The 15,851-nt window shown below is 41.1% G+C and overlaps 1 protein-coding gene across 3 annotated transcripts in view; it reads right to left on the bottom strand.

Moving 5' to 3' along the window:
• ctnna1 (catenin (cadherin-associated protein), alpha 1) overlaps positions 1 to 15,851 on the bottom strand; it is a 292,857-nt gene that overhangs the window by 137,715 nt on the left and 139,291 nt on the right. For all 3 annotated transcript variants that reach the window (XM_072591040.1, XM_072591038.1, XM_072591039.1), the window contains 2 exons: positions 5,141 to 5,255; positions 2,669 to 2,864 (listed from right to left, as the gene is read on the bottom strand). In XM_072591040.1, the coding sequence (XP_072447141.1) occupies positions 2,669 to 2,864; positions 5,141 to 5,245 (301 nt within the window). In that variant the 5' untranslated portion in view covers positions 5,246 to 5,255. The remainder of the gene's footprint in view (positions 1 to 2,668; positions 2,865 to 5,140; positions 5,256 to 15,851) is intronic.

Genomic DNA, 15,851 nt, shown 5'->3' with positions numbered 1-15,851 from the left:
TGGTAGATAGCAATGAGTTTTTCCCCTTGGCAGAGTGATCGATGACTGGGGGCAGATTTTAGGTAAGGGGAAAGAGGTTTAGAAGGGAGGGGGGATAAAAAATTCACGCAGAGGATGATAAGGATAGGAAGGATGGCACAGGTATAAATCTTTATAACATTGAAGCAGTATTTAAATATATACTTGCAATGCCAAAGCATAAAAGACTGTGGTTCAGGTGCTGGAAATGGGATTAGAATAGGGAGGGGTTTGTTTTTGATTGACACAGCCTTTTCCTGTGCTGCAGACTTCTATGGCTGTTGATGCTAGATCGTTAAATACCTTCAAGGCTGAGACAGACAGACCTTTAAGCAAGGGAATCTGGGTTAATGGAAAAGACAGGAAAATCGAGAATTAAAAGCAAAGTCAACAGGCTGAATAGCCTTACATCTTTAACACCTTATCGTCTTAATTCATTGAAACAATGGGTGAACTATGAAGAGTGGGTTAAAATGGGCGAGAGAGTTACTTGCAGTTTTCATGAAGTATATTATGTGCAGAAAGACAACTTAAGACTGATGAAAGCTCAGATCTCCAGATAGTTGAAGACTGGACTTTGATCAGAGATGGTCATGGGTCTTCAGTTCCTGAAAGGCTGACTCCACATGAATCACCCAAGAAGTCTGATAGCCTGGAAAAGTCTCCAAGTCATTTCATTTCATTCTCTCGGTTACTCAGTCTCCATCGCATCTGTTCTGATTATGCCATTTTCTGCAGCGGGCCTCAGAAAATTCCAACGTTTTTTTCCTTAACTATGTGCTGAATCCCCTGCCACCACAATTGACAAAGCCCTCCTACACGTCTGACCCACCTTCCACACTTCAGGCCTCACCTCTTCCCTTCCCTCCCATAAAAGGTGCCCCTCATCCTCATGTTACCATCCCACCAGCATCCATATCCAAAGGACTGTCAGCCACCATTTCTGCCACCTCTAGCAGAACACCACCAGGTACATTTTCCCCTCCTCTTCCTTGTCAGCATTCCACAGAGACTGGTGCCTCCAGGACACCTTTGTCCATTTCTCCTCCACTCGCAGGACCTCCCACAGTAGCTTCCCATGGAAGCACAGAAGGTGAAACACCTGCCCACTTACTTCATCCCTCCTCACTATCCAAGGTTCCAGACACACCTTCCAGTGATTTACCTGTACTTCACTCAATCTAGTCTAATCGCTGTTTACTGAGTGGTACCCTTTACATTGGGAAAGGGAAACACAAACAGGACAACGACTTCGTGGAACCGGTGTTCTGTCAGCAAAAATGACCCCAAGCTTCCAGTTGCCTTTCACTTCAACACACCATGGTGTACCCTGGTCAATATTTCTGTCTCAGGCTTACTGCAGTGTTCCAGCTACATGAGCAGTATCTCGTTTTCTGCGTGGGAATGGTGAAGTTTTCAAGATTCAATATGGAGTTTAATAATTTGAGCCTGAATATCTACTTCCATGTCCTAGTCTGCTTTCATTACAGTCAATCCATTTTCACTTACATATGGTCCCTATTACCAGCTTCCTTTTTCTCCCAGGCTCACCAATGCCATTCTTTTGTCTGCCTAACTATTGTACTCTCTCGCTGGGCTCCATCTCCACCTAGCTCCTTTCCCTTATCGTATCCAGTCTTCAGCACATTTTTTCCAAGTTTGCATCTGTTCTTAAGTAGTCACTAAACCCGGAATATTTGTTGAAATGGCATTTTGACCCCAGAGTTACAGATTTACAATTTACAACAAAGATACATGAAAATCACTGATCTAGTCTACAATTATTACAGAAGGTAACAAAAACTACTTTATTACAATGTATTAATGCTGATTAAGAAGTTAACTAAATGCCCAGTGAGAAGTGCATTCAATTTTCACAGTAAACGACTAATTAACCTGTCAAAATATACTGCCACTATCTTGCTTTTGAAATATACCACCATTACTTGCTTAGAATCTTAGAATTTACCTCCTAACCTCACTTAAAGCATAGCCATACCATACAACCTGGATTGGTTCCAGGCAGAAAATCTATCTTCACCTTTTCAAGAGCAATAAATGGTGGACTTAAAAGTTGGTGATGAAATGTGTGCATTTTCAAAGAATGTAGAGCTGCAATTGTTATAGCGACATTATATCGATTATTGGCTCAGTTAAACTCTGGGATTTATGTGCAATCTCAACAATTACGACTGGAAGGATTTTGTTGGGTTGGAAAAGGTGCAACTAATAAAAAAAAGTGCTAAGCCTTTAAGAAAAATGCAAGCTCAAGGAATTTTCACTTCAGTCACAAACAAACATTCATTGGGTTTAGCCCAGATTTTAAAGTCTCACGTTATAACCTAGTACAGCCTCACCTTAACATACGAATAAGGTGAAAAGGTATGAAAGGTAACAAACATTGGACTTCTTCAATCAAATCTGCCCTTGTACCACCTGACCTATTCAATCTTGTTTTCTTTCATGCCCTCTCTCCCTAAGATTTGTGCAACTAATAGGTGAAAAAGTAGTGGTTGTCTTGCAGAGGCCAAAATATTCTGCATAATAAATTCACATGGTGCTATGGTCTGTGATAGAAACAAAAATACACATCATACAATAACGTCCAAGTACCTGCGTTACCCTTTAGTTCAGATGGTGTGACACTCACCTTGTTTACGTACATCGTCTACAGCTGCTATTAGTTCTTCCTTCAGGTATTGGCTCTCATGGGCAATTTTATCACCCTTCTCTAGGAAATTCTGTGTTGCCTGTTCCACAGAAGCAGCCAGAACATGGGCTTTCTTAGAGCGTCCTTTCTTTTTGTTAGATGGCCCTCTGTTGCTGGTGTTAACAAGGGTTGTCACCTGAAAGTATAATTTTAGTCTTGAAGTCCTAATGGCTATTACATTAAAAGAGTGAAAGGTAACTTGAATTTACATAGGATCTTTAACACACTTGACAGCGATGGAATCAAATGAATGGCAGGCCACAAAAAGGGCTTGATGTTGAAAGGCTTTTAGAAGGAGAAAAAGGAAAATCGAACAGAGAATTGCAAAATATATAACTTAAAGTAATAACTAATTGTGGAAAAAAAAGGAAATATTTTAAGTTAAGTTCAGGAAATGTCAGAGTAGAAGGGTACATGGCCATAAGTAGTCAGAGAAACAGGGATTTAAATGAAAACATGAATCTTAAGCTAGTAAGAATAGGGTGTTGGGTGAACAGGGCATACAAATAAACAATGAGTTTGAACAAATTGAACCTGCAGAGGAGAGCACTGGAATTGTCACATCCATAGGTTTCAGCAGCAAGCTGGGCTAACTTTGAGAGGTTTATAATGTTGGAATGGTGGCAAAACTAAGCAGTCACCACTTATCAAGAAACGAGAGATTTCAGTAGGAAGGACAGCTTGTGATAAAATCTTGAATGAAAGAAAAAAAAATCAACCACCTGCAGGACAGGCTTCCAAAAGCATCCAAGATCTAAAAAGGCCCAGATTGGATACTTGGTTATGATTAAATTGATAAATTTAGCCAGCATGAAAAACACTTCTCGAATACAGAAATAAGGGAAACACAGAGGCTCACAAGCACTACTCCAGATTTCCAACCAAATTTGAATCCAAGTTGTATGCGCAGAATGAAGCCAACATGCCCTCAACGGTCAAAAAATTTGCCACGCCACAGGCATCCAGTATTACAGCACGGAAACAGATCCTTTGGTCCAACTCATCCATGTCAACCAAGTTTCCTCAAACTAAACTACTGCCATTTGCCCATATCCCTCCAAACCTTTCCTATTCATGTACCTGCCCAAATGTCTTTTCAATTTGTAACAATTCCTCTAGCAATTCATTCCACATATGAAACATTTCTGACAGTCAGAATCATACAGCATGGAAACGGATCCTTCAGTCCGACCAGTCCATGCCTGGTCAGTCTGTCTACGCTTGGTCCATACCCCTCCAAACATTTCTTATTCATGTACTTCTCCAGATGTCTTTTAAATATTCTAACTACTGGCATCCACTAGTTCCTCTCGAAGTTCATTCCACTCATGAACTACAGTGTTCAAACAAAAGTTCCACCCTCAGGCATCAACCCAAGGGAAAAAAATCTTTGCTATTCACCTTATCTATACCCCTCATGATTTTATAAACCTCTAAAAGGTTTACCTACTTTCCTCCTGTGAAAAGAACTCCCAGCCTATCCAGCCTTATAACTCAAAACTTCCAGTATCAATAATATTTTTAAAATCTTTTCAGCACCCTCTTCAATTTAATAAAGCCAAGGAGGACTCTGGATAATCCAAGATGGAGACAGGAAAGAGTTCTGGCAATTACAGGCTGCTCCTTCTTTGGGGTATTTGAGGTGTTGGAGGTGATTTCCTCGAATTCCACGAGCATCAACTACTGTTTTATATACTGTTTGTTTCCTCCAAAGTTCCAAAACAAAGTCAAAATAATGACACTATTAAAAGGGAGAAGGACAAAGGCAGCACATTGTCCATCTCGCTCACTCTCCTGCTCAGACAAAAGAAACCCACACTGCTAAAAGACACAGGAGTGAACCTGTGCAGTTACTGCCTTTGCTGTTGAACTCATGAATCAGTGGACATTGGAGTGTCTGAGAAAATTAACAGTGAAATTCACAACTGATCATGGATGAACCTGTTTGAGAGAGTCACAGCATAGAAATAGCTACGTTCATAGTTTTAAGTGTGGCCTTGCTTTAAGCCTGTAGAAGTGAGTAGCGGAGTTCTTTCTTGGTTATATATTTTATACAGATTGATCTCTTGATTAAACTTAAAAATGTAGGCCATATGTATTAGGTTAGCCTGGAGCAGTGTTTCATAGAGAAATAAGACTGTGCTATTTCCTGGGACTGCAGATTGGAAAAAGCAAAAATGGCCCTAGTAGAGTGATATGCTCTTCTTGTCGGATGTAGGAGTTTAGGGAGAGTTTACGGGTTACTGAGGATTACATCTGCAATATATTCCAGTGGTTGCGAATCCTATCAGATCAAATGGAATGGTTGGAGTGACAGTTACAGGCAATGAGGAATTTAAAAGAGCAAGGTACTGTAATGAAAGACAGTTTTAGGAAGGGGGAAAAGTCGCAGATACAATCACATATTCTAACCTGTGTAACCAAAGGTTCCAACAACCGTTCCACGGCCAAAGTCCTTATTTCTAGATTTTTCGGATCCCATTTGAAGCTAATGTTCTGAGTGTTGATTGTTGTCATGCTTATTTGCCTGTTAATGAAAAAAAAGTAAATTTGAATCTTTGCCCAGACTTGAGCTATAACAAAGCAGTCAATGCAAAACCAACATAATAGTTTCAGATCAAAACCAGATTCTGTAACAGATTCAAAAGGATAAACAGCAGAAAACTAAATGATATGAAACAAATTCGGTTCCTTCCTGAAATTCAAGTAGACATTGAGCCTCATCTGCACTTCATATAGCTAATGATGAATTAGTATTTTTTTTCTGCTCACAGGCCTGTTAGTTACTTTGACCATCTTCTCAGTGAATGGCAAACTGTGCATGCATGGTCCGAGCTGCAATTAAACAAATTTCTCCGCAAAAAGCAGAAAAATGTAAGTTACAGAATCTCAAGTTTCATCAGTCTCTGACAACGTGGTATGCTGTGGAATACCCTCCAACAGATCTTTAATTATAGAATCCCTACAGTGTGGAAACAGGCCATTTGGTCTAAGAAGCTCACACTGACCCTCCGAAGAGTAACCAACCAGACCCATAACCCTATCCTACTGCTCCACATTTATCCTGACTAATGCACTAACCTACTTATCTCTGAACACTATGGCTACGCTAAATTTCCCAATGCACCGACCTGCACATCATTGGATTGGGGGAGGAAACCAGACTACCTGGAGAAAACCCACACAGACACTGGGAGAATGTGCAAACTCTGCACAGACAGTTACCTAAGGCGGGAATCGAACCTAACTCCCTGGCACTGAGGTAGCAGTGCTAACCATTGAGCCACCATAGCGCCCTTTAGATAAAAAGGTCTTACTCTTAAAACTCCTTTGATCGAAATAATGAAAATGTATTTTGCATTCCTTTGAAACCCACCAAACACGTAAATTAGTTTACCTCTAAACAAAAACAAAAATTGCTTTCTGGACTGCCTTACTTCAAGAATTGGACAGGTTTCATTTCAGACCCCCCCCCTTTTTTGTTGAAGTCAGAAGTGTTCTCACACAAACTGAACATTTTCTTCCCCCAATCACCTGTGTTTTTCTCCTCATTGTTATGGACCAGACCAAACCCGCTCAAAATATTCAGAAGATCAGTCCAAATGCTTTTTTCTTTAAAATTTTAAAAAAGATAAATATAACATGTTGCGTTCCAGATGTAATTCAATTGGTCAAACTACCAGATTTAAAGCAAAACACATTGTGTTCATCCATCATAGTTAAAATAGAAAAGAAAGAAGAAATAAACTTATTGGAAAACTTAACAGAACACGGTAACTATTACAAATTAACTACTCCAATGTAGTAACATCCTATAAACACACCCTTGCCATACAATCAAATCAGAAAACAGATGGTCTCACATGCAACTCCAGTTGGAGGAAGAGAACCCCCAGCTTCTGGTTTTAAATGAGGGGGGGGGGAGGAAATAGCTTCCACTTCAAGACCACAACAGTAATAGGTGAAATCAGTTCTGGGAGAGCTTAACCACACCCTTTCAGGCTATGTTTATTCCAACATTTCAAAAAGTCCAAGGCCTCACAAGCTGTTTACTCTAGTGGCTCTGATGGACTGCTCATTAACTCTGCCTTAAAACCTCAAAAACAGAATCAGGTCAAAATACACCTGTTAAAGCCACAGTATCTTCACAACATCTAATGGTCACCACAAGTAAACCCTTGTTTTTGAATTGATTAATTCATGTTCAAAGTTCATTAGGAGCAATGCAGACGATCAGAGGTCAGGTTTGGGGGGGGGGGGCGGGGTTTGGAGGGGAAACAAAACCCCTGCTGTAGCCACACTCTAAAAAGAGAGATCAAGAGTGTTGGTGGATACCACATCTTCCTTCTTCAAAAGAAAAGGACCCAGATACAACTATCGCTATCAAAAGATGGGCACTCAACAGTTTTGACCTTTTCCACGGCCTGCTGTTACTGGGTCCTGTTAAATAGCCAACTTGGTCAGGCCAAGAGAGCAGACCCACAAGGACATCCTCCAAATTGCCCACAAAAGAAAAGTTACACTCCACTTTTTCTGCTAAGGTCAGTCCACCTGCTGTTTTAAATGAATCTACCTTTCCATAAACTAACCTTGTAAATGAATGTGGCCAAACCTTTAAAGTGTAGTAGCCTCTAAGCTTGCTTTTGCTCTACTTCCTACTGTAAAAACCTCAATTCCCAAAAACTATTGTCAAAACACATGAACTGTGAATAAACTATTTGCAAATCATTGCCGAGGATGGGTGTAGAATCAGTGGTCAATTGCAGTGCTACAGTACAACAGATTGATAAAGTTTAAATGGAGGGCACTGAAGCTTATCAAGATTGGACACTGGGCAAGTAGACCAACAGTCCAAGATAACGCTGAAGGAGAGGGAGAAGTGGTAGGCGGCTCATGCTGGCTGCCAACGTACCAGTGGAAGCTGCCCTAACTTCTTCAGTACATGACACCAGTCCCAGCACAAGTATGAGCAAAACAGGGTCAATGGGATCCTTAGGAACAGCAAAGACAACACTGTGGTCAGAAAAAGAGAAGCATGGAACTAAGCAAGAGCAGTTCATATGAGCCAGGAAATGCAGGGAGAAACACCAAGGCAGAGCAGGGTGATGAACAAGCAATAATCGGTGTAAATTGACATGGGAAATGCAAAATAGTCAGAAGCTCACACTTTTAATTATGGATATTTCAGTAAAGTGGTTCTGATATAATGTAATAGTTCCGTTCTCATGCGATCTCACGTCCAAGACAATTATGCAATAGCCGCACCGTTTAAAATAAATGGTGCCAGAATCACATTACAGCCAATACAGTTAAGGAAAGTTCACATTCTACAATAACAGTCTAAATTATTCAATCAAGTTATAATTAGTGTTGAAGAAAAATGCTTATCGCACAAATACACAGTGTAAATATTTCAAGAGTTTAAAAGTGGCACTTGCAAGCACAGATTTAGACCACAGTAAAAGTTCAACACACCGGAGATAAAGTCAAATTGAAAATAGGTAGTACAGAGGAACCTTGATTATCTGAATAGCAATTATCCGAAGGAGAACTCAAGGTCCCGATAGAAACATTACGTCAAAGAGCTGTTTCATTCCTGATCGTGTCTTTTGTTTACAAGTACTATGACTAAAAACTAATTCAGCGTACCGAAATGCTACTGAGAACAGTCCCGGACATCGACAGAAGCGCAGGCACTGTCTCCAAATGACTGACCTCCCACCCTCCCGCTCTCTCGCCACACAGGTGAACCCTAAACCCACTTCCCCACAATCTCTCCAACATTGCCTTGTTCAGGGCAACGGTGGAACCAGTCAAAAAGTTGCAGTAAAACGTTGTGCACACGTGCTATTTGGTGACTTACCCCACAAAGGCAGCAGTCTCACTGTTCGTGTACAGTCTGACTAACTTGGGGACGGGGGTGAAAGATGCTCACATGCGGTGTGCGACTGCCTAGTCTCCTGAATGGGGACTAGACTTCACAAAAACTGAGCCCTAGAGGAAATCAAATCATGCGAACGAAACTGTCCGCCCATCTTGTTTGGATAGTCGGGGTTCCTCTGTATTTGGCAAAGGATTTTAACTGTTCAAAAGTACAGTATCCTTGAAATCAGGGTGCCAAATACATCAACCAGCAGCAGATTCAAACCACTATAAATGCCGGAGGAAACATCACAGAAGTGCTTCACAGGAGGCTCCCATGCACTGAGGATGTCACCTAGACAGGGGACGAAATATCTGCAACACAAATTCCCAGCTCAGCAAACAGAACCACAACAACGAGCACCCAAACTACAAATCTTCTCACAAACTTTGAACATCAACCAGCTTTGCACTAGGATGGGGAGCCACATGTTGGGAAAGGTGGATGTTAGAGAGAAAAAGAGGAAAACACAAAGTCACCGTTTTAATGATAAAGCCCTTTCTCAGAGATGAGGCAGTAGGGAGGTACATTTAAACAAAAATTGAAACTGCAGAAGCATAAGAATTTAGACCTCCTGGTAGAAAAAAAAGGGAAGAATCAGATTTGGACTAATTAGCAATCCTAATAGAAATGAACATCATGTTTGGAGACAGCAGAAACATGTAAAGTTGGTTAAGGAATGACTGACAAATAATTTTGAACGACCACATTAACTTTGTAACAAGTTTAAATTATTCATAAAATTCCATCAGTGCACATTTGCAAAAAAGGTACAAATTCACCTAATAAAGTCCCTGCACATGAATGTGTGCATTTCGAGTGGGAAAAAAAAAAATGACCCTCAACTGGTCCTCTAATGCAATTTTAAAACTCCTGCCTCTTGACAAGAAAGTCTGCATTCAAGTCCCACCTGCCCGAGTGTCTCAGAAATTGTCCAAAAAAGTGGTTAGAAATAATTAAGTGAACTGTATTATAAAATGTAGGGATTCTATAATCCATAAAGATTTATTTATTTTAAGTTAGTATCATGAATAGGGTACTGTTCAGCTCCCCACTTGCAGAATCACATCTCCTATAAAAGAAAAGTAATGAGTTGCTTTTCAATTCATGAGTGAATCATGAAGGCAAAACTTATGTTCACATAGGAAAGGGCAAGTTTATGGCACACTACCAGGATCTTCTGTATTCTTTATTTTATCAAGGAATGGTACTGCACAGTTGAAATGTTGCATAAAGTATTAATTATCTTGGACGGACGTGAGATCTTGGTGATCTATATACAGAAAGTATGTTATTATCCGACACCTATGGGATTAGGAGTTTGCCAATTGATTAAATATTCCGGATAATCAAGAGATCCACATACACAATGTAAAAAAAAACTATGAAACCGAAACGTAATACAGGGGGGTACACATACTTTATTTACAGCATGTCACTTCAATGGTAATGCAACTTTTCCTTAAGTAAAACTTAGCGGCACAGAACCTTCTCATTCGCACCTTCAACTCACTACTTGGACATCCTGGCAAACTGCAGTATTTGAGGGGAAATAGACTCAAAAAAATTGAATCAACTGTTAATATTTCATGCAGCCATTCAATTGAACAAGATGTATGTTTACATTGAAGTAAATTAAACTATAATAACTGGACAGAATAAGAAAAAAATTCACAGTATGAGGCATATAATTTTTGCCAGTTTACCAGAGTGCTGGTTCATAAAGTGCTGATTAAAACAGAGTTTGTTGTACATAGAACAGTCCTTTCAGCCCACGATATTGTGCAAAACTAGAGGGCATAGGTTTAGGGTGAGAGGAGAAAGATATAAAAGAGACCAAGCCCTCCAGTCCAGGCAACATCCTGGTAAACCTCCTCTGAACCCTCTCCAAAGCATCCACATCTTTCCTACAATAGGGCGACCAGAATTGGACACAGTATTCCAAGTGCGGTCTAACCAAAATGTTTTATAGAGCTGCAACAAAATCTCATGACTCAAACTCAATCTCCCTGTTAATGAAAGCCAAAACACCAAATGCTTTCTTAACAACCCTGTCCACTTGGGTGGCCATTTTAAGGGATGTACCTGCACACCAAGATCCCTCTGTTCCTCCACATTGCCAAGAATCCTATCCTTAATCCTGTACTCAGATTTCAAATTCGACCTTCCAAAATGCATCATCTCGCATTTATCCAGGTTGAACTCCATCTGCCACCTCTCAGCCCATCTCTGCATCCTGTCAATGTCCCGCTGCAGCCTACAACAGTCCTCTATACTGTCAACGACACCTCCAACCTTTGTGTCATCTACAAACTCACTGACCCATCCTTCAATCCCCTCATCCAAGTCATTAATAAAAATTACAAACAGTAGAGGCCCAAGGGCAGAGCCCTGTGGAACACCACTCACCACAGACTTCCAGGTAGAATATTTTCCTTCTACTACCACTCGCTGTCTTCTGTTGGCCAGCCAATTCTGTATCCAGACAGCTTAAGTTCCCCTTTATCCCATTCCTCCTGACCTTCTGAATGAGCTTACCATGGGGACCCTTAGCAAATGCTTTGCTAAAGTCCATGTACACCACATCCACAGCTCGACCCTCATCAATGTTTCTAGTCACACCCTCAAAGAACTCGATAAGGTTTGTGAGGCATGACCTGCCCCTCACAAAGCAGTGTTGACTGCATTTAAACAAGCCATGCTCTTCCAGATGGTCATAAATCCTATCCCTTAGAATCCCAACACCTTGCAGATGACAGATGTGAGACTTACTGGTGTGTAATTGCCGGGGATTTCCCTATTTCCTTTCTTGAAGAGAGGAATTACATTTGCCTCTCTCCAGTCCTCAGGTACGACTCCAGTGGAGAGCGAGGATGCAAAGATCTTTGCAAGTGGCGAAGCAATCGCATTTCTCGTTTCCCAAGCAGCCGAGGACAAATCTGGTCCGGGCCTGGAGACTTGTCAATCTTAAAATGTTTGACAAATTTTCAGCAGTTTCCTGTACCGCTATCCATTCCAGCATGCACACCTGCTCTTCAAAGGTTTCATTCACTACAAAGTTTGTTTCTTTCGTAAAGACAGAAGCAAAACACTCATTTCGGGCTTCCCCTACCTCCTCAAACTCCACACACAAATTCCCTATGCTATCCCTGATCAGCCCTACTCTTTCTTTGACCATTCTTAATCCTCACATAAGTGTGAAATTTAAATACATAATTTAAAAAATTACACCAAGACGATACGTAACCTACATGCGAATTGCAACTGAAGGAAACCATCTGATATCAAAACTACCATCGTCTGAATCTGCATTCATTAAACTTAACTTAGCAAGTTGTAGTTTTGATGTTAACATCACCACACACACACACACACACACGGTGCAGCCACGTGATCCTTTAGGTCGTCGCTCACTGTGAGAAATGGCGTTTTTGATGGAATGAACCCTACCCAATTGGAACACTTTGAAACCTCCTCTCCAGCATACATTTCTGATATGTAGAGGAGATGCTTGTAACATTCAGACCAGTTGTGTGCGCAAAGTCTCTTATACACCTGAACGTGCTCCATTCCAATGGTCAAAAGCACTTTTGAAATGGATTTGTCTAACTTGCTCCCTCATGTCCAAAATACAAGTGAAGAAATTCACCAATTGTTTCTATACCTTTTGACTACCACCAACCTGCCTTTATTGGCCAATGTGCATGCGGCTCCACACACTAAGATTGGCCTCAGCAGCACTGTAAACATAGCCTTATCAATTTCCTCACCTTGCAAGCTTAGCACATAAATAAAGTGCATCATAGCACTTCTACTGGAACAATAGCCATCCCAATCAGACCATAGTTCATTGTGCATCATGCAAACTCCTAAATGGACCAAAAACTGCTATTTGAACCAGAAATTGCCTGGTACAATGACCCTAGAAAGTTCAAGTACCTCAAAAATTTAAGTTGGTTAAGCAAGTTGTTTTACAATGTTACCATGTACTCGTAGCATCAGTATTTTCCATTAACAGGATACTGTCAGGTGCCCAAGAAGGACATGCTGCCCATCAAACATTTGAGCAACTGTATATGAAATTTGGCAATGGTGCAATGCCAAACACTGTACTTAAGTTGCATATTGCAATGACAGGCTGAGTAGATCAAACAAAGTCCCTGACTTTTCATAAAAGATAGAGTACAGATTACACTGAAACAAGTTTGCAAAATCCAAAAAAAAACATATATTTTCACTAGTCCCACACAAAGCTCATAGCTTCCAATGCATAACTTTGCTGTTTTTGTGCATATACTAAAATTTTAAACAAATCTAATAACCGCACACATATTTGCATTTTACAAAGTGCTAAATTGACAATGAAACGCAGCAGATAAGATTATGACTAGCAAGAAAACTTGCAGGTTAGCTGCCAGTGTTCAGTTTATTCATTTTTACAAAACAAAATTTAAAATTTATGAAACATTCCCATGGAACAATAGCAGACAGCAAATAGGATTGCAAATTCAAATCATAAGCATCTTGAAACAAAGCACAACACCAAGCCACATAGTAGAGGTCAAAATGACTGAAAACTTGGTCAAACAAGTGGTGTAAAGGGAGTACTTGCGAACTGGCAGATAAGACAACTGAATGCATCATCAATCTTGGAGCAATTAAAGATCTGGGGCATGCAAGAGGTCAACAAAAACCAAAAGACATTTCAGAGGACCATGGACCTTTGGAAGTTTGGGCTCTTGTGGTTCAGTGGTGGCGGCCCAGGCTCAAGATCCAACTGCTCCAGGAGGTATCTATGAACTTCACTGAACAGATTGATTCGATTATAAATACTGAGAATGTTAAATGCTAGTAGCTTAGGTTTGATAGTTTATGTTGGTGTTCACTAGTGAGAGGGATGATGTGAATATAGAAATCAGGCAGATAGACTGTGATAGACTTAAAGAGGTTAGCACAGACAGATGGTTTTGAGTAGTCTAACAGGATTAAAAGTAGATGCATCTTTAATGCTAGATGAAATGGATTTGTCTAACTTGCTCCCTCATCTCCAAAATACAAGTGAAGAAATTCACCAATTGTTTCTATACCTTTTGACTACCACCAACCTGCCTTTATTGGCCAATGTGCATGCGGCTCAATACTCTGACCAATTAAAGAAAACATATCAAAGGCCTTCTTTACCATCCTATCTACCTGCGACTCCACTTTCAAGGAGCTATTAAGCCGCACTCCAAGGTTTCTTTGTTCAGCAACACACCCTATTACGCAGATAAGTTCTGCTAAGATTTGCCTTCCCAAAATGCAGCACCTCACATTTACCTAAAATTAAACTCCATCTGCCACTTCTCAGCTCATTACAATGGGATCTTGATCAGATTGGCCAATGAGAGACAATTTTCTTGGCAATCCACTACACCTCCAATTTGGATGTCTGCAAACTTACTAAATAAATATACCTCTGATGCTCACATTCAAATCACTTATATAAATGATGAAAAGTAGTGGACCCAGCATGGATCCTTTGGCACTCCACTGATCACAGGCCTCCAGTCTGAAAAAACAACCCTGCACCACCACCCTGTGTTTTCTCCCTTTCAGCCAGTTCTGTATCCAAATGGCTAGTTCTCCCTGTACTGAGATCTAACCTTGCTAATCAATCTCCCATGGAAAAACCTTGAACGCCTTACTGAAGTCCATATAGATCACATCTACCAATCTGCCCTCCTCAATCCTCTTTGTTACTTCTCCAAAAAACTCAATCAAGTTTGTGAGACATGATTCCCCACACGCAAAACTATGTTGACTATCCCTAATCAGTCCTTGCCTTTCCAAATACATGTACATCCTGTCCCTCAGGATTCCTTCCAACAACTTGCCCACCACCGATGTCAGGCTCACTGGTCTATACTTCTCCAGCTTGTCCTTACCACCTTTTTTAAACAGTGGCACCACGTTAGCCAACCTCCAGTTTTCTGGCACCTCACCCGTGACTATTGATGATACAAATATCTCAGTAAAAGGCCCAGCAATCACTTCCATAGAGTTCCAGGGTACACCTGATCTGGTCCTGGAATATATCCACTTATGCATTTCAAGACATCCAGCACTTCGTCCTCTGTAATATGGACGTTTTTCAAGATGTCACCATCTATTTCTCTACATTCTAGATCTTCCATGTCCTTTTCCACATTAAATACTGATGTAAAATACTCATTGAGTGTCCCCCCCATCTCCTGGAAGTACTCAGGGATGCCCTCGTAAGAACGAGGCACATTGCTCAACTTATCGACCGCCAGTTCCGACGTGCCACAATAAGGAACCGTAATGACCTCCTGAGGAGACAGACACGTGCTGCAACCGACAGCAACTCATTGTCTAGTACTTCCCAGGAGCTGAAAAACTACGCAATGTTCTTCGTGACCTGCAACACATTATCAATGAGGATGAGCACCTCGCCAAGACCTTCCCCACACCTCCACTGCTTGCCTTTAAACGACCGCTAAACTTCAAACAGATCATTGTTCGTAGCAAGCTGCCCGGCTTTCAGGACAACTCCATACAACCCTGTCACTGTAGGCGTTGCAAGATGTGTCAGAGCGTGGACATGGAGACACCTCCCACCTAAGGCATGGTACATTGAGGAAACCTAACAAAGGCTATGGCAACGGATGAATGGGCACTGCACAACAATCAACAGACAGGAGTGTCCCCTCCCAATTGGGGAGCACTTCAGCGGTCCAGGACATTCGGGTGACCATCCTCCAAGGTGGATTTCAGGATAGGCAGCAGCAAAAAGTGGCCGAGCAGAGGCCAATAGCTAAGTTCCATACCCATAGGGAGGGCCTCAACCAGGACCTTGGGTTCATTTCACACTACAGGTGACCAGCATTGCACTAAACGCACACAGACACTCCCACATATGCACCCCTTCAGACTTAAGACACTCTCTCTCTCTCTCTCTATACACACACACACACACACATTCTCTCTCAAGACACTCAAACCCCCAGACACACACAGACCCACATGCACACATATACACATATACATAAAAGTTTGTGAGGTGAATTTGTACTTGCAGAGTTACAGTGTACTTTGCTCAAAAGCTGCATGAATTCATGCACGACTGTTGTCTCGCTTTTTAGATTAGAATCAGTCTGAACATTATGTCACAGACAGAACACAGGGGATTAACATCCT

This window comes from Chiloscyllium punctatum, chromosome 20, assembly GCF_047496795.1.
Source record: "Chiloscyllium punctatum isolate Juve2018m chromosome 20, sChiPun1.3, whole genome shotgun sequence".
Classification (NCBI taxonomy): Eukaryota; Metazoa; Chordata; class Chondrichthyes; order Orectolobiformes; family Hemiscylliidae; genus Chiloscyllium; species Chiloscyllium punctatum.
Note: the sequence above shows the minus strand (reverse complement) of the source record. Positions and strands in the feature narration are given on the sequence as shown.